Source organism: Colias philodice, chromosome 11 (assembly GCF_061535455.1).
Source record: "Colias philodice isolate Cphi_HAF_F1 chromosome 11, ilColPhil1 Martin Lab GWU primary, whole genome shotgun sequence".
Taxonomy (NCBI): domain Eukaryota; kingdom Metazoa; phylum Arthropoda; class Insecta; order Lepidoptera; family Pieridae; genus Colias; species Colias philodice.
In genome coordinates, this window is record NC_143096.1 from 10919226 (window position 1) to 10943436 (window position 24211).

The window sequence follows — 24211 nt, forward strand, 5'->3', positions numbered from 1 at the left end:
CGTATGTCAATTGAATGATTACATAATACAATTTTCAAAGACGCTATAAGCATCGTGACTTCTGTATTACGCGACCCACGTATGAGAATTTAAATTACCTGCTAGCACTTATAAGATATTCTTATACATATCATAAAGAGACCCATTCTGTGATACTTAGAAAGAATCACGAATTATACCGATTAGAGTAGAGAGATAGAGTACTTTTGAAATATGTACTCAAAAAAATGACAAAAAAGTACCTAGGTACTAGGTCCTACTGATTGCACATGTATTTGCACTATATACTTTAACGACTTCACCAACACATAACATACATAATACATAGGTATATACTATATGTATAGGTAATAGAATTAGTGTCTAATAAATTAAATCAGAAAGTAAATTATAAACATTATTTCATACTCATTTATGAATCGAAGAACTTTTGATGTTGTTTATAGCAGTCTCAAAGAGAAATACAAGGTTATCTTAAATTATTCATTAAACGGAATCTGAAGACACAGCTTGAATAAAAGATATATCATTTTTTCCTTCACAAATATTAGGGCAAGCTAGGCTATTCAGCTCGGCATTTCTAACGACCTTCGGCTTGGTAGATGATTCTTAATTAAGTCTTTGACTAGACAAATTTAAAACATAGTATGTAATAATAAAATATCAACATATGATATCACTATATTATACTGCCTATAAAGTAGTGGTGCCTGAGTGGTGAGGACTTCGGAATCGAAGTCGGAGGTTCGAGGCCCGGTGAGCGTGCATTAAATAAGTTGATTTTTCAATTTATCTGCGCATATCACCATACCACTGCTCGAAACGGCGAAAGAATAACCGAAACAGCAATAACCGTCATAGCTCGAGCAGAAAAGTCTTTTTCAAAGCACTATTATATCAATAACATGTTAAACGATCCGATCATGCGAAGATTATTGCAAAAAATAGGGACACAAGGGTGTGTATATTTGTCAACCAATCTTGCAAAAACTACTTTACAGATTTTGAAAACCGGTAGGTAGTTTATTTGGTCAAATTTCGAATTTGTTAGAAAGTTGTGCTGTGAAAGCGGAACGGATAGTTTTTCATTTGAAGTAATTTAATATATTCGGATGAATAATTTTATAATACTAGAATTATTCTTGTTCTAATGTAATTTTCATTCAGAGTTCATTAATTCCAGTTGAACAGAGTTATAACAAAAAAAAAGTATTCATGATCATATTCCAAAGATCTCTCCATAAAACTAACAAAGTTGAGACTTGGCCTCTTTGTAATATTATAATAGAAGTGCAGATTACTTCGATAAAATTTTCACGGTAATCAATCACTACATAGTATAAAACAAAGTCGCTTTCTCTGTCCCTATGTCCCTATGTATGCTTAAATCTTTAAAACTACGCAACGGATTTTGATGCGGTTTTTTTTAATAGATAGAGTGATTCAAGAGGAATAGACCGGGAGATACTGACACAAAATTTCGAGTCATTTGTAACAGGATGGCGGTTCTACAGGGTTCTTAGTACGCAATGACAAAAAGAAAAATGATGGTGTGAACGCTGGTACCGGCGGCTTAGTCGCGTGGGCGTTAGTCGAACTCGTCGGAAAATAGCGAAAGTCAAACGATTTGTAACAGTATGGCACTTATTTTTCCTGTAAGTTTGAGGATCAACGAATATAAATACAAAATTTCAAAGATCTAGGTGTTGGAAATCTTCACTTATATAAATTAATAATAAATTTATTTTTCAAGTATGACAGCACTTTTTCCCCCTACTAGAAGTATGGCAAATATAATAATGGTCACATTTTATCAAATACTCTCCAAAAAGCCAAATGCAATACTGGTACAAAAAGATAGGCGAAATAAAAAAATTTTGCAGATTTTCGGCGGTATGGCGACCATTTGGAATCTTCCGAAAAGTATGGCATGGCGATTTTCGTAAATGGCTGCACGACGATGGTTACCTGTGCAAAAGTTAGCTTGGTACAAATGGTTGAATAATTATTTTTTTTAAATCAACACATTCGCGTCGGTATGGCGGGCTGTAAGTCATACCGGAAAAGTATGGCATGACACTACCGCCTACTTCTTTTTTATGGGCTATCGGTAAATTCTAAAATTTTTGTGTTACAAATCGTTTGACTTACGCTATTTTTCCGACGAGTTCGACTAACGCCCACGCGTCTAACCCACCGGTACCAGCGTTCACACCATCATTTTTCTTTTTGTCATTGCGTACTTAGACCCCTGTAGAACCGCCATCCTGTTACAAATGACTCGAAATTTTGTGTCAGTATCTCCCGGTCTAGAAGGTTTTAGTATGTAATTTATTATGTTTAAGACAAAGCGGGCTAATCCGCGGGCGGAAAGCTAGTACCTAATGATATAATCCGTACCTAGAATGTAAACAAAAAACATTCGTAAAAACAAACGAAAACGACCTTACTTGATAATAGGTGCATCAAAAACGTAAATGTGGTAAAAAACTTAATTGTACTATTGGAAAACAGTAGGTAGTTTTTATTTGTAATTGATCAATGGAATTAGAGCGGAACCTAACTAGTATATAAATGTAACGTAAAGGTAATAGACCTGATAAATTATAGGCGAATTAAAAGTTATGGTACACGTTTTTATGCATACTTACCTATATGTCAATCACGCTAAAATAACTGAACAAATTGGAATGAAATATTGAAGAAGTAGAGATATGATAGAACAAAAATCTTGTATTTCCTACAACTATAGAGAATGCATAGGTCAATTGCCAAGGTAATATTATGTTATAATATGTTTCTTTGAATGGTTTAAGTTGTTTATTGTCGTATTTAAATTATATTGTCCACGATTTGAAAATAAAATCCTTTGAAAAGGCCATCACAAATTACTTATTCTTTAAGACTAGTTAGTTATAAATTGCATTTACTTTATGCTAAATAAATAACACAAAATTAATATGTCTATGTATTTTTGAATAGAAGGTGACTTTTAAACATATATCTAATCTTTATCGAAACATTTTCAACGTTCAAAACAAATAATAGTTGTGTAATAGAGCTCGTAGGTATGCTATACAAATAAGCACATAAAATATATATAATATTCTCCAAGCATATCTGTACATTATACAACTTTCAACGGCGGCATTCGAACAAACTTATATCATAACTAGCTGTTGCCCGCGACTTCGTCCGCGATTACGTCGTTTTTCGTCATTCGTCGTTTAAAAAAAATACGTGACACTTTATTTTTGAATGTTCTTAATTGTCTCTTATAAAAATAAACTACATTAAAATTGAATACTCTGATAAGAAAATCTTAAAATCGGAGGACATCGAAAATCTGAGGAAAACATGAATTTGATTTAAATTCTACATTACTTATGTAAATTAAATGTAGATTAACAGTTTGAGCGCATCATTATATAATATGTACCTAAGTATTAAATTACGTTAGTTTACATAGTAATTTTACTAAAAACACGATGACTTTCTTTCGCGCTCGGTACAACAAACTAAGCATGTTTGTGGTACGTGGCCCGCATCACCTGACCCCCCGCGAGTTCCCCTCCGTTACTATGCGAAAATACATTCGTCGCCCTACCGTAGGAAAAATTGTAATATTTTAAATTCGAGAAATATTGATTTCTTGTATTCGACTATTCGTTGTAGTCGAATACAAAATATATTTGAAGAAACTTAGGTTGGCCTTCAGGCAAAAGGGATCCTATCAAATGATAAACTTGACCTTGTATCTTAAAAGTAAGCATGAAAGGATCCTCTGATAATTGTTGAGCACCAAAGGATCATTTAAAACGCACTACTATAAGAGCGAATATTGTCTAAGAACTGTTTAGATTGCACATGTTCCTCTAAAAGTAGTGATTTCAAAGGTTCTGGTGTATCTTCAAACGAAAGCCGACTCCTTACTCCTCTTTAAAGCATTACAAAAAGAACATACTACTTGTATACGTAGTATATTATTATTAGTCTGTGATACTACGTTAATATCGCCTATACAGAAGATGATCTGTAATCAATTGTGAGGTTATAAGCAAACCCACTTTTATATTTGTCGGACCACACCACCGAATTCGTAGATTGATCTTCTATGTTTACCTCTTAAGTCATTAAGACTGTCGAAATCTGTCTACAGTAAGACGCGAACGAAGCTCGCTATTCGTCCGTTTCAAGAGACCAAATAGTTTCAATTCTTAATCTTTCATTAAACAAACTTATTAATCGTACTTGTCTCAAATAATCTTGTCTCAAATAATGGTAATATTCGCGTCCCTACTCTAGTCATTGCTTATGCTCATGTTCATCTTCAAAAGATCGAATAATATTATGGTGCACCCTATCATTTGTCAATCGGTCTTCATATTGAATAAAAGTTTCAGATTATCGAGATAAAATATGCCATTTGCGATCAGCTGTGAGACGTTATACCCTCTCAGTGAAGGTTTCGGTCTCACAGGATAGTACATGCCGTTCGCGGTCAGCTGTGAGCCGCAATTCTCGTTGTGAAGCGGTTTCAGGTTCTCGGCATAACACAATATGTTGTTTTCGGTCAATAGTAAGCCTCTTACCTCTAACGATCCTTGAGAACTCTTATTTCTCATTTTCTTAGCTTTGCTCGAATTTCGATATAAAGATTTTTTAGGTGGCACTGATGCGAGTAAATAAAAATTAAGTTAAAACGGACTGAGAGTGTTATAATCATCAATCATCATCATCATCAATACATATAATAAAATTGTGGAAAAGCGATGTCTGTACAATGAAAATATGTAGAAAAAAATTAGCAGGTGTTATTATTAAATCGATCTTGAACCCAAAACTGTAGTTAAAAATTTTTTTGTCTGTTTGTCTGTATGTTTGTGCACGCTAATCTCAGAAACGGCTTATCCGATTTAGATGCGGTTTTCACTAATGTATTGTGGTAATCTTCATTTAACAGTTAGTGTTTATTTCATGTCAATCGGTTCATAAATAAAAAAGTTATGACAATTTATAAGTAATCACGGCGAACATTTGCTAAGGCATTCTATTGTACACTGTACAGTGTACGATAAAACGTAATTTATCTGTTATACGCTACAGTTATTCCTTTACATGTCCAGATGATCATATCAAAATTCCCCAAGGGTTTGGGGGTAAGCTGAGGTAGTAGGGGGGGCGGGGTCAAATTAACATTATGGTTACTTCTAATAGGTAAATTTTCCACACAAAATGTCCTTTAAATTATATCGTATTATATTTTTAACCCCCGACGCAAAAAGACGGGTGTTATGTGTTTGACTGCTATGTATTTCTGTGTGTGTGTGTGTGTCTGTCTATGGCACCGTAGCTGGCTAACAGGTAAACCGAATTAGATGCGGCTTTTTTTTGTTAGGCAGCATATTTTCCGACGCTGGTTCTTAGATAAATTGTATCGAAATCGGTTCATCCACTTATTATACCTACATAGGGGTAAAAGTGGGAATGAAAAAAATGATATAATAATTTATTTTTAAAGATCGTTGGGAAGTTTATGAAATTATTTATTCCTTTTTCTATACACTTTTCTTCGTCTAAACGGTTAAGTTACGTGCTCCCTCTCTGTCTCTTCAGCCTTTAGTTACGTGCGTGAGACAGGAAACATCTAATTTGGATTTGTTGCTGGATTTGATAAAAATTGAGTATCGATTAAGCTGATCAGTGGCTACACCATACATTATTAAAAACATCCATTTAAGAAAGGAAGGAAATAGAATTTGCTCCTCTCCCCCCCTGGTTCCTAAAAAATAATATGACATAATTTAAAAGAAATTTTACGTAGAATTAGTTAGGCATTTCTTTTTTGATTTTCGATATTATATACTAATCATAATTTTTAATTACAATATTATGTAGTAACTATTTGGTATAGGTTAGGCATTTCATTTCTTGATTTTCTTTAATAAGTTGGTGCGTAAGTTTTTTAGCTCAGTTTAGTAAGAAATTTTAATAACAATTCTTTTAATTATTTATGGTAGTACGTATTTACTCAATAATTGTATGTTAAGTAGTAATTCAGCATGGGCGTAGCCACGGTGGGGCTGGGTGGGGCGCTTACCCTGGCTTTGATCTGGTAGGTACCAATTGTGAAGGGGAGTGGGCGTGGGCGTTGGCGTGGGCCTGGGAGTGGGCGTGGGAGTGGAAGCATGAAAATAAAAACAATTATTGTTGCCCCACCCTGAGCCCATGGTCATAGGTCCCATAGTCACTATTCCACGCGGACGAAGTCGCGGGCACAGCTAGTAGACAAATATAATCAGAAAGCTTTGAACTCCTAAGCTCAACCATAAAAGATAGACATTAATTATGATGTCGGGAGATATTTTTTATATAATATGGAGAACATTTCTTTCATACTAATAATTGTACCAAGTTTCGTTTAAATCCGTCGAGTAGTTTATGTTTCTATAACGGTTATACAGACAGACAGACGGACAAAAATTTTTGGCGTCAGTGTCGATCCCTAATCACCTCGTGATAGTTATTTAGGAAATATATTTCATGTACAGAATTGACCTCTACAGATTTAATATAAGTATTATTCATATAATTAGATGCCAATTTCCATGTAACGTTAAATTCGACTATACAATAACTAACAGACAACGCAGGTTACTCTCGTTTCCGTAAGTTGAGGCGGCTACATATTTGGTCCTCATAACTTCACTTTTTGTGAACGAAACGACAGCGCGGTTTAATTAGATGCCAACACCATCAAAAAAAGGAAATATTTTTAATTGTGAAAAAATATTATGATTTACACTATAAATAGATACTATTTTAACATTAACACAAAATATAAGACTGTGAACTGTGTGTAAAAATAAATCCAGCTAGTTTCACATCAAACTTATGTTTTTAATTAGGTATACGACATGAAAATATATTAATTACCAAGCAATAATCATACAGGTAAATACTGAACAAAAGTATTAACAGTCAAAGTATATTTTTACTTACAACATGTAAATGATGAAGGAATAATAATTATCAACGAACTAACCTTTTTGTATTATTGTTTATAAATATAAATTCATAAACAATAAATTTATAAAGAATAGAAAAAATTCGACCACTAAAGAATGCTGGTTCGAGTCCCGCCTCGTTATCGAATTTTTAAAACACGAAGATTTTTAAAAATGTAACCAATGAACACAATCAATATTAGATTAACTGTAATGGTGTCTAGTTTGACTTAAAATAATAAACATCTACCCTCACTTTTAAAAATGTAGTATATTCACACGAATTATAAGCGCACCTTATAGGGAAGGGAAGATATGGGTTAAAGAGTTAAATAAATAAATAACATAATTATATTTAAATTATTAATTTTTAACATTGTGTTCAGTAGTGTTAACATGTAAATTGATTTGATTTTTACGAAATCTCATAGATGGCGCTGTTTCAAATTTGTATACTAATAAATTCATTAAACTGATTCTCTGCCCAAATTACGTAAATGACATAGTTTTTATTGTGTAAAGCTAGATAATAGCATGGCTTACCCGAAACCAACATTTAAACATGAGTCTTTAGATTGTACGCTGTCGTAATACACGGAATACGTAAGAAAAAAAAAAGGTTCACAGCTCCTCCCCCGGAGGTGATAGCATGATAATATGTTTAAAAAAGCCTCACCCGACCTGTTTGTAATATTCATGCAAAATTTGAAGTCAATCTATGCAGTACTTTTCGAGATTAGCCTGGACAAACATACAGACAAACAGACAAACAGACAAACAGACAAAAATTCTAAAAACTATGTTTTTGGCTTCTATATCGATTATAGATCATGGATTATGTATTCTTTTAAAAAAATATTCAATGTACAGTTTTGACTTTCCTACGATTTTATTATATGTATAGATTTCCGAAGAAACTCCCAATACATCCGAACTTTGTTGTAAATAGTATGGCGAGATAACAGTTGCAGTTATTCATATTAATCTGAAAATACGTCCTTTATATTCTCTTAGTTCGTTTATGGATCATTAAGCTGAATATATTCACATCATCGTATCCCTGATGTCTACACAGTGAGTTGTTATCTTGAACAATGTAAACAAACCAAAGTTCCCTACTAAGATAATCATATCGTTTATTGAAATTGTATTTGTAGTAAGCTATATCAATTTGAGTTAACTGGAACACATATTTTGAATGTTTTGTGTCCTGGAACGAACGTTTTATGTCCTGGAGACCTTTTTTTTATATAGTGGGGAAATCTTCCAAAGATACCCACGGCCCCCGGGGAAAAAGCCGTGGGTTATGTCGGATTCTTACCGACTAAAACTCCACTGTGTTCCGTCGAGCCGCTTTAATGATGGGGCCGCGGGTATTTGTTAGAATTCTTCCGCGACCATGTCCTGGAGACCTGCTTTGTTTTATTAGCCTGCTTTTTAACCTTAACTTTATAGGTATGTATTAGGTAACTACCCTAATGTATTTCTAAAGTTTATGTCTATAGGTGGTACGTTTTTTTTTTTAATAAAATTAAAAGGACACTCCGAAAAATAGAGTACTGAATTTGGAGGTAAGACGTGAAAGGTTAAAAACAACGTGGATTGGGTTTTATTAGTTTTAATGTTCTTGAAATAGATCTGCGCTGTAAGAAAAGTATACCTACTTACATTATTTGTATAAATATGATGTTAAAAAAGGTCATAAAATAGTACAAGTCAATAACTGCGTTAAAAACAACCGACTTCAAACTTGCACTTGCAACATTTACAAATACAGACAAAAATGCTCATAAAATAAAAACTACTGGGCCTATCCGAATAAAATTTTTATGGGACCAATTCGACACCATCCCGCATCGAACAAAAAAAGAATCACGTAAATCGGTTCAGAAACCACGGAGTAATCGGTGTACATACATAAAAAAAAAATCATACCGGTCGAATTGATAACCTCCTCCTTTTTTTTTGAAGTCGGTTAACAAGTAATGTACCAACTGGTTTTTCATTTAATTACCTATCGTCTTAAACAATAAGCTAATAATTCAGTAACAATTGATCATATTTTCTTTTATTTATTTTAAGTATTTCCCTGCTCTCAAATCAAATTTATTTCGATACAACATAGATTCGTTCGCAGCATTCACAGAGCGTAGAACCTCTCTGTAACAATGCCTTTACAACAATGGAAAAACATAACGTAACAGTGAATAGTAAAAGGGAGTGGACCTTGGAATAACTCGACAATGAACTAATAAACATTCCTCTACGATAAGTTGCTTACGAAAACACTAAGTGTATGGGTTCCGTGGGGTCAAGTCAGTGCATTAACCGGACATAACTGTCCTTATTGGCAACGCAGATTATATAACTTTAGTCGATCCTTTTTGGGTTGGTAAAATTGAATATTTTTAACTGTATAATTGTATGATTTTAGCTAGACGATAAATTACTCGTAGTGTATCTACTTACGTGATAAAATACGATTAGGGATACCTTTATTCTAAGTTAGTGTATTTTTCCGTGTCAAAGATTTCTTTTACTTTTTTTTTGCATTTATGAGTTTGATTACCAAACTTTACTCCTAGAAAAAATATCAAATGTTTTTTATTCATTACTCAAAGGTTGTTTACATAAACCTCTACATAAAGCTAATGCTCTGAACCCTTATTTTTACGACTTACGTTTTATGTCAGCTGGTTTGTAGTTAGGACACTTATTTAGGTAGCGACAAGCGAAGCCCTAGTACCCATATAGCCCTACATTAAATATATTGTGTTCATATTATTGAGCTTGCTCGTAAACTTGTAGGCATGAGGGATCTATAAGAAAAAGTATTCATTCGCCGCCTTCGCCCATGTTACATGGATTTGGTTGAAATTTCTTATTGTATTTCTTTAGGTTTTGGATTTACTGGGAGACGTGATTTAGGATGAATTTAGTAAGAATGGTTATGAAATATTATCTTTTTCATAACTTACGTGTCAACGACCTCCTCTTCGAACGAATTGACCGATTTTTATGAACTTTTTGTGTAGGTTTGATATTAGGTCGTAAATTATTTTTTATTGCCTTAAGTGATAAGGGTGTTCTGATGAAACAACGTTTGTCAAGTTTACGTGATCCTCTTCAAATTGCCCCACTGATGATATAAATGCATGTTGCCATGGGGCAACCCGGTGCCATATTGTTTAAACCGAAATTGTTTAAACAATTGCAAGGAATTGTTATTTTTCAACCGGACAAATTTTTTTTATATTTTTTATCGAAATACCAATAAAAAAGGTCCAATTACTTTTCACGATAAAGTTAATATTTTCAAAGATATGAATTTTTTAAGGTTTGAAAAATCTCAAATTTGGGTACTTTCGACCCATGAAAAATATATTTAAAAAAAAAATAATATATAAGTAATATTTTTTTTTCAATTCTCTATACAATAGTTAATAATATTGTTAATAGAGATTTAAGAAAATTTCATTGTTTATATCTGTTTTTTACCTTTATTATATTTGTTTTTTACCATTCCCAACTAATCTTAAAAAACCGTGTAATTGTAAGAAAGCCTGTAAAACCAAAGCTTGTTATTGTAAAAAAAATAATATAAGTTGCATACTTCTATGTGGTTGTGATTCAGAAGACTGTAAGAATATAATATATAAAAATAATATTGATAATAAATAAATACTTATTTTTAAATCTTGTTTTATTATTTCATACTTCTCCATCTATAACTTTCGTTTGAAGAAGTTATTCAATGTAATTAATAAGGTAAAAGACCTAGTTATTGACACTTTAAATTTTATTTTAGTTAAAAAAAAAACAAATCAATTCTAATAAATTAATAAATATAATTTTTGAATTAAAAATTTTAAGATCTTTGGTTTTTTGAGAACATTTCATTCTTTTAATTAAAATCAAATTGCGAGTGTCAAACAACTAGGCCAGTGTCAATAACTGGGTCTTTTACCTTACTTGCTGTTTCAATAACAAAAAAGTAATATAAACTGACAAAAAAGTAATTTTAATTACATGTTTCAATTTATGCTTAAATAACTTTAAAAAAATTGATTTCAGAAAAAAATATATAAGAAACAAATTGTAGACAATTTAATTATTAATAAGATTGCTCTCTTTAGAAATCTTGATAAAGTTGATAGTTTTTAAGATAAATGATAAATAATGATTCAAGACACAGAGAGGCCGATGCAGCGCATGAGTAAGAGAGAGACGGCGATACTTAAAGGTAAGCGGCGCGTACTTGTGAGCGCGCGAAGTTAACAATTAAAAAACAGATATAAACAATGAAATTTTCTTAAATCTCTATTAACAATATTATTAACTATTGTATAGAGAATTGAAAAAAAAATATTACTTATATATTATTTTTTTTTTAAATATATTTTTCATGGGTCGAAAGTACCCAAATTTGAGATTTTTCAAACCTTAAAAAATTCATATCTTTGAAAATATTAACTTTATCGTGAAAAGTAATTGGACCTTTTTTATTGGTATTTCGATAAAAAATATAAAAAAAATTTGTCCGGTTGAAAAATAACAATTCCTTGCAATTGTTTAAACAATTTCGGTTTAAACAATATGGCACCGGGTTGCCCCATGGCAACATGCATTTATATCATCAGTAGGGCAATTTGAAGAGGATCACGTAAAAAAATTGAGGTGGAATAGTTTTCGGTACTCATGCGCCGATTCCTCCTGGACTAATTCATTTAGAGTACAAAATTATCGCTCAGATGGTAATTATTACAATCTTAACAAACATGACCTTTGTATGATCCTTTCTATTAGTATATATGTACATCGTACGTAATATTTACTTAATATATTTCATACACCTATGTTTATACATATTTATTTTTATGTCGTCAATGTTATGCTTCGTCCTTTATGACTATTTATGTACCAAATTTCATTATAATCGATTCAGTGGCTTTGGCGTGTGGGTACCCATAGGTACAATCCTTTTTTTGTTCATCTCAGAGTTAAGTTCTTCACATAAAACCGCCTATATTGTTCGAAGTCTTAATAGAATCCAGCCAGAACTTACATAAAAAAGGCGTAGCGTCACGTGTTTTGAAGTTCGATCATGAACAAACTTGGAAGTTAAGAACTCCTAAATATCTAGACAGGAACATAAAGAGTCGGTAATTTGGTAAATTATTCATATATTCAATATTCGGCTCACAAATAAAATCGTAAACCTAAATCGTAATTTGCACGCCCACTAAAATATTGCTGACAAAAGCTCGGATAATATACGCAGTGAGAACGAGGTAGGTATAATCATATTATTTTCATACATATATTTTATCAAGTACATACATATATTGATTTATACATGGACACGTACGATCTAAACAATGCAGTTTAAATAGTTTTATGACAAAGGAAGTTCTCTGAAGTTAATCTAGTTTTGCTAAAGTATTGACCTAACTCCTGGTTAATTCCACTGTAACATGAATATATTCTTGAGTTACGGAGTGCTTCTATTTCCTCCGAACATAGCTAAGAACCTCGAATGTCAAGATCTTCGAAATATATGCATTGTAATCAGATCGCCTGCTTAGGAGCAACAAACAGATTGACACAATGCACACGCTATATTTAAACCTCGTTAAATATTCTGTTGCAAATGTAGCTGTAATTTTTTGTTCTTAGGAATTAAGAGTTACTACGTACATTTTTATTGATATTCATATGAGAAGCCGTAGAGCCACACATAAAGAATAAAAATTGTGAATAAAGTGTCGTTAGGGTTTCTTTTTTTTTAATGTCAAACAAAAATAATTAAAACAAATGCATCAAATTTTACACGCACGCGTACACACTAATTTTAATTTTGTATCCTTAGTGATTTTTCAACTGCAAGGAGCAACTTGCACTTTATACATACCCAATATTAATATTTTTACGCCGATGATTTCCAACTTCCTACCCACAAACATGAGCTTTTAAACGCAAAAATGAAATCGATATAAATTCCTTATAACCGTATCGGCGTGTATCGTAATACCTACCTACGATATTTATTTACAACCGTGAAAATACGCCATTGTAATGCTCAATCATGCACTTGTTTTCCATTTCATTGACCTATTTTAACTCAGTTTCATGTAATGGATCGATTATCGTTATTTAAATATAATAATCGACCTACCTAATCATTAATTCCTATAATATATTAATGAATGAAGATCAAAATTCATAATGAAACATCAATCTACAAAGAATGAAACACTTTTGATCAATCGGTTCAGACTTCAAATGCATTTTGAATGCTTAAATTTTACTATAATAACTTTAATATACACCACTAGTCTATTTTTAGATCATGGAATTTCGGTCACAAAATTTTAATGGTCTTACGAGTTGACTTATGGTATATTTCCCCAATGTAATGGGAAACTTTTGGCCGTAAATCTGGGACGCCCTTGGGAAGATTTTATGTCACCTACATTCATTTTAAATTGAAATTCAAGGAACTTATGGCTATGCATTACGCTTTAATTAGCCTAACATTATCCATTATAAACCATATTTTAGCAGGAAAATGGGAAAAGAATAATTGACACTTAACTTTAAGACAAAAAATGTAATATAATATTAGTTAATTTATTCATATTCATGTTATTATTGTAGTTAAACGTAAAGTTAGTAAAAATTTACTTTTCAAAAATAATAAGATCATGTTTTTTGTCTCCAATCAAAGAGCTAACAAAATATAGCCAACCTTATTTTCGAGTAGCCTTCACATACGCATGTATTGTACATAATACCACAGATTACTTAATAGTTCATCATCATCAGCCCACATACGTTCCCACTGCAGGGACACCGGACACGGGCCTCCTATGTGGGTACAGGCCATAATCCTCCACGCTGGCCACATGTCGGTTTCCTCGCGATGTTTTCACCGTTTTAGCACATCATCTTAATATACGTATATATAAATCTCGTGTCACAATGTTTGTCCTCAATGGACTCCTAAACCACTTAACCGATTATAATAAAATTCGCACACCATGTGCAGTTCGATCCAACTTGAGAGATAGGATAGTTTAAACATGTAGGTACCACGGGCGAAGCCGGGGCGGACCGCTAGTAATACATAAATAATAAATATATAAATGTTTCTCACTTTAAAATTGTACTTATTACTTACAGAGATCAACCAAGAATCAAAGAGCACACAGAGCAAAGCACATCATGGCGATTCTGGAGGAAAAGGCGTTTAGTGGTCTCTCTACTGGCATTCTTCGGTTTTTTCAACGTGTACGCTCTGAGGGTGAACCTGTCAGTCGCTGTGGTGGCCATGACGGAGCCGATGGAGACAGAACTTGAGAACGGGACTATAGTTTATGTGAGCACTATTTAATTATCTATACCTTTATGGTATACTTATGTCGTAAATATAAGTTTGAAGGATGAATATTTGTGTTGTTGTTTTTGAAGTGAAAACTTCTTTAGCGGCGTTGAGCACTTTTTCTGTAATGGGTATAAAATCTTAAACTCGCGTCAGGACACGTGACCTGATAGAAAAAGCGTAAGACCGGATGTATATATCAAACATGCTCAACGTTAATAATCAAGTTTTCACTTCTGCCGGCACTCCCGCAGTGCAACCCGTCTTTTTTTTGTGTAAGCTGGGAATACCAAGGGTGAATGGTAATTTGTTATTCGACGGGAATTTTAGACATATTAAAAGGGAAGTATAGAGATTTCATCAAAGTTGGTTAGTAAAAGTAAATGGCACAATACACACGATAAATTGCGGCTAATAAGCCACAATTCGTCGTGCTACTGCCGGAGCGCTAATATCTTATCATTGAGTATCTATAGGACCGTAAAATAGAATTATTAATTGTTAACAGTTTGTTTTTAAATAGTGTCGAAGAATTATGTTTATAAAAACATACAACCATTTTTGAATAAATAATTTTCAAATAAAAAATTAATAATTTCAGGTGCCAGAATTCGACTGGAGTTCCCAAACAAAAGGTCTAGTGCTGAGCTCGTTCTTCTATGGCTACATCATTACACAGCTACCTGGTGGATGGTTGGCGGCTAAAATAGGAGGTAACAGGTTCGTTCCTTATTGTAAAACGAATGAATGTGTGAGAGAATGATAAAATCACAAAAAATTTGAAATAATAACCTTTCATGTTGTTTGTACATAGAATGTTTTAAAATGATATTCGTCACAATAGCATGAAGATTGAAGGCAAAATATCTGAATAGGTACTTTAATAAAAAAATGTTTCTTATTCTACCCATTTTAAATGTCCTGTATTTAAATACTAGTATTCTTATTTATATTCACGATTGCTTTTTTTATAACTTAAGTCATCAATACCTAATGATAAAGATGCCTTATAACAATTCAATACCATGAATAACAGTAAGACAACTCTTTATCACTAAAAAACTAAACTCAAAAAACTAATTATTCAAAAAAATCTGACAAAATCTAAAAAAAAATTTTAAGCTATTGCATAGCTTCTATCGCGGGCCTTGAGCGCGGGGACCGAATCGAGAAATTCTGTAACGAAAAACCTCACGCTCCCCACGGGGACGGGCGCGGAGGTGTGGCTTGAAGGCATAGCATGCAATAGCTTTACCGCGGCAGTCCCCGAGTGCCACACGTCTTTTTTTTTCTAGAATGTTCGCGATCGGCGTGGGTATGACGTCACTGCTGACTCTCTTCACTCCACCCCTAGCGCACACCAGCACAGGTCTGCTTATCGCTGTTAGAGTTATAGAGGGATTGTTTGAGGTGAGAAAATTAAGAACTTTTCTTCTTTATAACTTTTTATGTCTATTTGATCCGTTTTTTAAATTAAAAAATATTTATAATTTGATTCGAGACCGATTCTGCGAGTCCACTAGGACGCTGAAGTCTATCATCATTATTGTTACCATATTTTCCCCATGGCAACATTTTTTGAACATTTTGGATTCACGCTCTGCTCCGCTTATTTACGCTTATTTTGTCGTAACGTATGGTATATACCTCCCTCGACATATAAAATATCCAACACAACAATAATTTCTCAACATATGATTCAATACCAGATTTATAATTAGTAGGAAAATCTGTTAATTACTTTTTATTATATAAATTAAAAAAATAAATAAAGATAAACTCTTATAAAAAAACTTCTTTTGCTTTATAATGTATATTTGTCTAATTAAAATAATCATTATAAATTTCCAGGGTGTAACATACCCATGTATACACGCAGTATGGTCATCTTGGGCACCGAGCGGTGAAAGAGCAAGGCTAGCCACTTTTGCCTTCAGCGGTAGTTATGTAGGAACAGTTGTGGCTATGCCTGTATGCTCTCTGTTGGCACATTATACCGGCTGGCCGGGGATTTTTTACGTTTTTGGTAAGTCATTGATGTCATTGAGGGTTATTTTCTTTGCATGGTGAAAGGACCACCTATAATGGTCGGGCATTTTTTACGTTTTTGGTAAGTATTTCAGGTCATTAAGGGTTATTTTCCTTTGCATGGAAACAATTCACACATTGTTCGGCGATTTGTTATGTTTTTGGTAAGTATTTCATGTGTTTAAGGTTCTTTTCGTTTGCAAGAATCTGAAAAGCTTCACTTTGTTTTCTCTTTTTACCACAAACAGTAAGTTTTATTAATTAAAAATAAATAAATAGTAAATAAAATGTCCGCCATAGGTTCTTGAAGTCCCAGTAGAGAAATAGAAACGTTTTTCCTAAGAAAATATAAAATATTATCACAATTAATGTATTTTTTTTGTATATTCCAGGAATAATGGGTTTGGTGTGGACCACAATTTGGTGGATCGTAGTCAAAGAGTCACCCGAAAAGGATCCGCATATAACAGCTGCAGAACTTAAATATATACAGGTAAATAATAAAAAAAGGCGTGTGGCACTCGGGGACTGCCGCGGTTAAGCTATTGCGTGCTATGCCTTCAAGCCACACCTCCGCGCCCGTCGGAGTGGGGAGCGTGAGGATTTTTCGTTACGGAATTTCTGGATTCGGTCCCCGCGCACAAGGCCCGCGATAGAAGCTATGCAATAGCTTAACCTTTTGAACGCCAATGACATCTATAGATGTCATGCGCAATCGTGCCCTGTGCGCCAACGACACCTATACATGCCAAGAAACAGATCATAGATAAATACAAAATAAACATATTAAACCTTTACTTTTACGTGTTTTATTTATACAGTTTATGAACTGAATCCCCAGTTATTACATAATTGTACACAGTAAACAAAATTGCCAAGTAGTTATTCAAATATTTGATGACAAAAAATAACTTAATTAATGGCTAAAAAAGCATGTTCTCTCGCGCCAATGACATGTATACGTGCCTACTAGTGATGTAGTGTAATATTCAAGTAACTTCATTAAAATTTCAGCGAAATTACTCTAATTCGCTTAATTTTTGTAATAACTACAAAAAAAATATATAAGCTTAGTCACTGAGAAAAAAGGTAAATGCTACATTCTTTGGTATAATACCATATTGTCTATATTGTGGATATTGTTGATTTGAATATTTTCCTTTTCGCCAATCATGCGCATCCCTAGCACAGTATCGATATGCAATCCCTTCTGCGCCATTGACATGAATAGATGTCGGACTGGTGACGTCGTAAGCGCGTGCCGTGTTGTTAAGTGCGGAAAGTTGTAAAAATATTTTATCGAGTATTGCCGAGAGTGTGAGTGCCTTTATTAGAATATTCTTATGATACAAATTGTCGCTATGTCATATCAAAATATGGTAACCTACATATAATTAGTATTTGTAATAACTCAAGTATTAAACTAAATGATTGGAAAATAAATATGTAGTTTTAGACCTATTACGCACTGTCGACAAGTCGCCGGCGACTGTGACTTACTATAGTTTAAATAGGGGCTTGCGCACTGTCGTCCAGGAGTAAGTCCAGTCGCCGGCGACTGAGTCGCCGGCGACTGGTCGACAGTGCGTAATAGCTCATAATGCAATTCCCTTTATTTAAAGGTAATAGTTGTTTTGATATTTACAAATAAACACTCCACAATAATACCTATAGTTCATATAAACTTAATAAATAAACTCGATAAGTTATAATAATATACAGCTACACATCCCTAATCAGAAGCGAGAGATTATAAAAAAAAGGATGGTTGCCCGCGCCATTGGCATGTATACATGCCAATGGGGCGTAACTGATAGAGAATAGTGCTGTAACTTGCTGCAATTTTATATGTATTTTTGTATCTCAAAAGGTTGATTTTTTTTGTTGATAGTTGCTGTTTAATGTGGTCTTAAGTTTTTACAGTAGGAGATGAGGTTAAATAAATATTATTTTTGTGTTATAAGCTGTTTATTCAAATATTCAGACGTGAATTATTATGTTTATCGATAACATTTTGGAATCCCTACTATTTTCAAGGTTATCTCATTGAATTTGTGGCTTGGCGTGGAGGGCACGGCGATGCGTTTTTGCTCTGGCGGTCAAAAGGTTAATAAAAGGAATTAATATACATGTACATAATTTAAAGCATCTTAAAAAGAATAACACTCATACAATTTTGCATCAATTTTGTTAGAAGAAATATGATGATGCCACGGATACAAATAGATTTTTAAAAGTTACATTATTAAACATCAATATCAAATTTGTCTCTATTTTTGAAGTGAAAATTCTTTAGGCACGTTGAGAGTAAAATTTCAAGGTCACGTCACGTAAGGCGACGATTTTGGTATCTTTGAATCTTGCCAAAAAAGTTTCACTTCTGACACGTGTGCTCGGCACACACGCTCTTTTTGTTAACACATAATAATCTCCTTTTTAACACTTTAATCCGAATTTTCCAGGAGTCCCGAGGCACCACAGTATCGGGGTCGCAGGTTCGACACCCGTGGCGGGCGATGCTCACTTCGGGCCCCGTTTGGGCAATAGTCGCCGCACATTTCAGTGAAAACTGGGGTTTCTACACTTTGCTGACGTTTCTGCCTACTTTTATGCAAGGTATTTTATTATGTTCTTGAATTTATCGTAAAATGTGGTATGAATTTATAATAATAGCCAATAGGCAATAATAAATCATTGGATTGTCTTATAATATGGTATTATGATAATAACTAAAATCGTAAAAAAGTATGAACAATAATTATTTGTGCAAGGAGTAATATAAAACTATTGAATATTTGCATTATAAATTCAAAAGTATGTCTGTCTATTACGTTTCCAGAGCTTGAAAAATAGTTCAATGCCAAATATAGTTGTTTTTTTAGCATTGAACTAGGGGATCAAAACACTTTTCACAAGAAACCGCTACCAATTTTACAAAAGACATTGTACAAACTTATTTAACACGATATCACTATCACTACATAGTATAAAACAAAGTCGCTTTCTCTGTCCCTATGTCCCTTTGTATGCTTAAATCTTTAAAACTACGCAACGGATTTTGATGCGTTTTTTTTAATAGATAGAGTGATTCAAGAGGAAGGTTTAAGTATATAATTTATTAGGTTTTAGACAAAGCGGGCGAAGCCGCGGGAGGTAAGCTAGTTCTTAATAAATTTCAGACATATTAAAATAAACATTCTATAAACTTGATTTACATGTTATTCTTAACAATTTTCAGACGTATTCAAATTCAAAACGTCCCAAACGGGCTGGCTATCCGCCGTGCCATATGTGGCTATGGCGATAGTGCTCCAAATAGCGGGCCACGTGGCTGATTGGATGCTAAAAGTCGGATTATTATCGCGAACAAACATACGAAAACTGTTCAACTGTGGCGCTTTTTTATCCCAGGTGAGGAATTGTTAAACTAATTATAATAGTGACAAGATAGAAAGAAAAGCGTTTACTTAGGGATACAGTGTAACAAAAACGTAGCAATAAAATGAAAAAACCGTGCCATATGTGGCAATGGCGATAGTGCTCCAAATAACAGGCCACGTGGCTGATTGGATGCTAAAAGTTGGCTTATTATCGCGAACAAACATACGAAAACTGTTCAACTGTGGCGCGTTTTTATCCCAGGTGAGGAATTGTTAAAGTTATTTATTTAGGGCTGATTTTTCAATCCTTGGTTAAAACTTATTCGTCGAATCATGTATAAAACGACCATTTTAAAAACGTATTCTAATTGCCAGTATTTGACAGTTTACGTGACATTTTAATGTTATCGTGTAATACTTTATTGGACGGATAAGTTTTAACCAAGCATTGAAAAATCGGCCCTTATTTATTTATTTAGGTTTACCAGTAATTGTTACACAAATAAGCAAGTATACAAAAAAAAATCTTAAAACTAAGTGTACAATTTAAGTAGGTACACATGCGTACAATCAAACAAACAAAGTTTTCCTCTTTATAATAGATAAAAGGAGTAATTTTTCCAAGTCTCATATTAACATCTATTTAATAAATTATAATGAAACTAATAACTATTTAAGGTGATGAATTAATTTTTCTAACATTTACGGCCCTTTTCAAACCTTCGTAATTTTTATATTATTAAAGTTGTCGTGATGAAAATTCTTGACAAGAAAGTTCAATAGTAACACAATACGTCTACCGTTTTAGAAACATGATTCCATGATATTTTCTCGATAGAAAAAAAATACAAAGTTATCATTGTTATTTTTTTTTAATCTCTGGCATCTTCAAAATAACAAACGTAAAGTTACGACTTTTTGGATATTAACTATAAAATATACAACCTATACGTCTACCGTGTTAGAATTTTGAAATATGCGATGGTTTTGAAATAAACAAGAAATACTTGAAATTAGCGCGCGACCAGCCAATATAGCGAGAGCCGCCCTGTACCTTCCTACCCCGATCGCTGCACGAGTCATTCCCGCTACGGCCGTCACACGGGGAACTTGTGTCGCTTGCGCAATCGTAAAAAAGGGTGACAACACGATAAGACAAAATGAGACAAATGGGGACAATAAAGAAAATAAGGAGAAGAAACATAAAGATTGGAGGAAAAAGAATGCTTACAATTGGAACAAATTAATGAAGTAAGTTGGTTTTATTTTAAATTTGATGATAATTGTATTATAGACGATGTTTGATATGTACCCCTGTTTTAAGTACATAACGAATGTGTAAGATTTTTTCATTTATAGCATAAATAATCTGTTCAGAAATCCGGAATCCAGAAGGAAAATAAACCCACTGATTGTTCACAATGTGAATCAACTCCTTCGTAAGTACCTTTATTCAGTCAAAAATGTATGTTATCAAAGCTCTACTGGTTTTATCGCATGATTCCATTTTTAGCAAAAAGCAACAAAGTGCAAAGAAATAAAAAATCATGGTGAACTTAGTGGAAGTATGGCGGACATAATATGGAACAGGAGCTCATTGGAGTAGTATTATATTTAAAAAAAATACAAAATAATTTCAAGAATTACATTTCTTAGAAGGTGGTAGATAAGTATGTTGTATAAAGAATTTGATGTTGATATTTATTTCATTTATACTTACTACACCTGTGCGGGAAATTGCTTAGTAATAAAACAGGTTTATATTCATATTTACATAGTAATGTGAGTTTTCATTTCGATAAATTTTGTGTAAGTATATTAAATTGAGTTCCTGGGTGATCTGGAAACACAATTGGGCCCGGAAGATGGCGCTGCAGTCACTCCTTCTAATGACATGAACCGATTTGGATGAATATTTGTGTGCACATTTCATTTTTGTGGGATGATTGGTTGATTCGCTTTCACATTAGCTAATATTATGTATTTTTGTTGTTAGAAAGTAAACTTAATTTAATGTTTATAATACATTATTATTGGTATAAATAAGCCAGTGTTCGTCTCACATTGCTGTACCTGCCTACCTACCCTACCAGGGCCTAACTTTGTTCTGGCTATTATATTTTGATTATTTGTAATGAATAATTACAATTATAATAGAGTGCAAAAAATAAATACATGCGTCAATATATTTTGTGTTTTTTTTTAAACAATTTTTTTATTTAAAAAAATATCATTCCGACCGCGGCTTTGCCCGCGTGGAATTAGATTATATCGTGAATCCTGTCTTATCCCACAGAAGTGTTCAGTTCGGATAAAAAGTATCCTATGTGTAAATCCAGGCAATTAGCTATATTTTATCAAAATTGGTAATGTAGTCTTGACGTGATTAAGTAACAACTAACAAAAAAATATACAAATTAACATCCAAAGTTTCGCATCAGTTTTACTGTATTAGTGATATCTTCCACTCTTGACTTTGACTGAGAAGAATTAGGGTTTATAACTTCTTTCAGAAATATTACCTTTCATTTCTGGGCATGATGTAATATCTACGTCAGCATGAAATTCTATCTAAATCCATTCAGTAGTCCGCGTTATTGAGTACCATTTCATTTTTTCAGAGTAACAATATTTTTTGTTATTTTAAAGATTATTTATAACCTGTATTATTTTGTAATAAAGTAAACATTACGAAATAATAATAATTATTAATAATGTCTAAGTAGTTGTTAAAAAGAAGATTATTTGTTTATAAGCAAGAAAATAAAACCAATAAATCAACAATTAAATATATGTATAAGAATATTATAACTGTATGACGACTCCATACATGTTTGTCCCGAGTCGGCCAGCGGCAGCGCGGCGAGTTTGCAAGAATGACTTCGCGCACACCCGCGTTCGCGATAGCGAGCTATTAGACTCCGCCCGCCAAGCAGTAGATTTTTTTTTGTGTATCGTCTTAAATGTATGTAGTGTGTGTATTTATATAATATCCAACACTCTCCCACTGTTCCCAAAATAAAATTAAGGTGCACATTATATTTTTTCTCTACCTATGCTACTGTCATAAAAATTATATGTATCATATTTTAGTACTGAATCATTGCATCTGTACAGTCACGTGGTCTCCTCTGAAAATCAGTGCAGCAATACATTTTAAATAATGGTTGCTGCTTTGCTGACGGGGAGTCCTTTTTGCCACCATTGCTATCTTTTTTTTCTGTTTTGTGTGTTATATTCCTAAGATTTATATTTTTGAAGTGAAAACTTATTTAGCGGCGTTGGGTATAAAATCTTAAACTCGCGTCAGGACACGTGACTTGATCGAAAAAGCGTAAGACGGATGTTTTTTTTTTTTCTTTTTAGCCCTTATATTCCATGCGTAAGACGGATACCATTCCCAAATATCAAACATGCTGAACGTTAATAATCAAGTTTTCACTTCTGCCGGCACTCCCGGAGTGCAACCCGTCTTTTTTTTTATATGGTGGCAAATAAAATGTTTCCTATTCTATTCTAAATAAATTTTCAGACGATATTCATGGTAGCAGCGGTGTATGCAGGCAGTGTGATCGGTTGCATCGTGTGTCTTACTATAGCCGTTGGTCTGGGAGGTTTCGCTTGGTCTGGATTTAGGTATAAATATTATATATTTTATTATTATACTTATATATTAGCTAGTTGATGCCTGTGGCTTTGCTCGCGTCGTCAAAGAAAATTAACTGTCAATGAAATAATAAAAAATTTGGTTGTCTGTAAAGTCGGTTTACTGACGATAGTTGAACGTGACAACGTTCGATTGTGCTTCTTTGTCGCTCGTTCCGCGCTCTCGCTTGCACTTCAAGCCTTGCATGGAACGCCTCAGAGCGAGGTAACGCCGCATGAGTCATGTTTTTTCGTGCGTGCAGCCGGCGCTATCGAATTATAAGACGTCACGTCAAAAATCAGTTTAGTTATCTATCCATTGCTTTATTTACGTTATCTGTGAAAATAAATACAAAACAATATTATCTGTCATCTTATAGTTTCTTACAAACTGCTTCATGATACTAAATTAACTATTTAACCTTTCACTACTTTCAGCCAGTTTTATAGTAATAAATAAGATGTGTTTTGGTATTAAAACTAATATATTTATTTCAGCGTGAACCATTTAGACATAGCCCCGCCTCACGCCAGCGTTTTAATGGGATTGTCTAATACTATAGCGACTTTACCCGGTATTGTGAGTCCGCCGCTAGCCGGATCTATTGTTACTGATAAGGTAAATTATTTAAAAGTATCATAAGAACACTATTTAACTATGGGTTAAATTTAGTTTTCAATAACTAATGTAACTTAGAAATAAGCCCTTTACTGGCATGTCTGTTTTGAGACATATTAATTTTTATTGATTTGAGATAAAAATAAATAAT

At 33.3% G+C, this 24211-nt stretch overlaps 1 protein-coding gene across 1 annotated transcript in view; it reads left to right on the top strand.

Annotated features, from left to right (window-relative positions):
• The window catches only part of MFS9 (major facilitator superfamily transporter 9), a 40428-nt gene that overhangs the window by 14995 nt on the left and 1222 nt on the right, over window positions 1-24211 (top strand). The window contains exons 2-10 of the mRNA XM_089701190.1: window positions 14190-14385; window positions 14990-15108; window positions 15684-15798; window positions 16240-16414; window positions 16809-16909; window positions 18879-19032; window positions 19655-19827; window positions 23329-23432; window positions 23940-24060. Of these exons, the coding sequence (XP_089557316.1) occupies window positions 14190-14385; window positions 14990-15108; window positions 15684-15798; window positions 16240-16414; window positions 16809-16909; window positions 18879-19032; window positions 19655-19827; window positions 23329-23432; window positions 23940-24060 (1258 nt within the window). The remainder of the gene's footprint in view (window positions 1-14189; window positions 14386-14989; window positions 15109-15683; window positions 15799-16239; window positions 16415-16808; window positions 16910-18878; window positions 19033-19654; window positions 19828-23328; window positions 23433-23939; window positions 24061-24211) is intronic.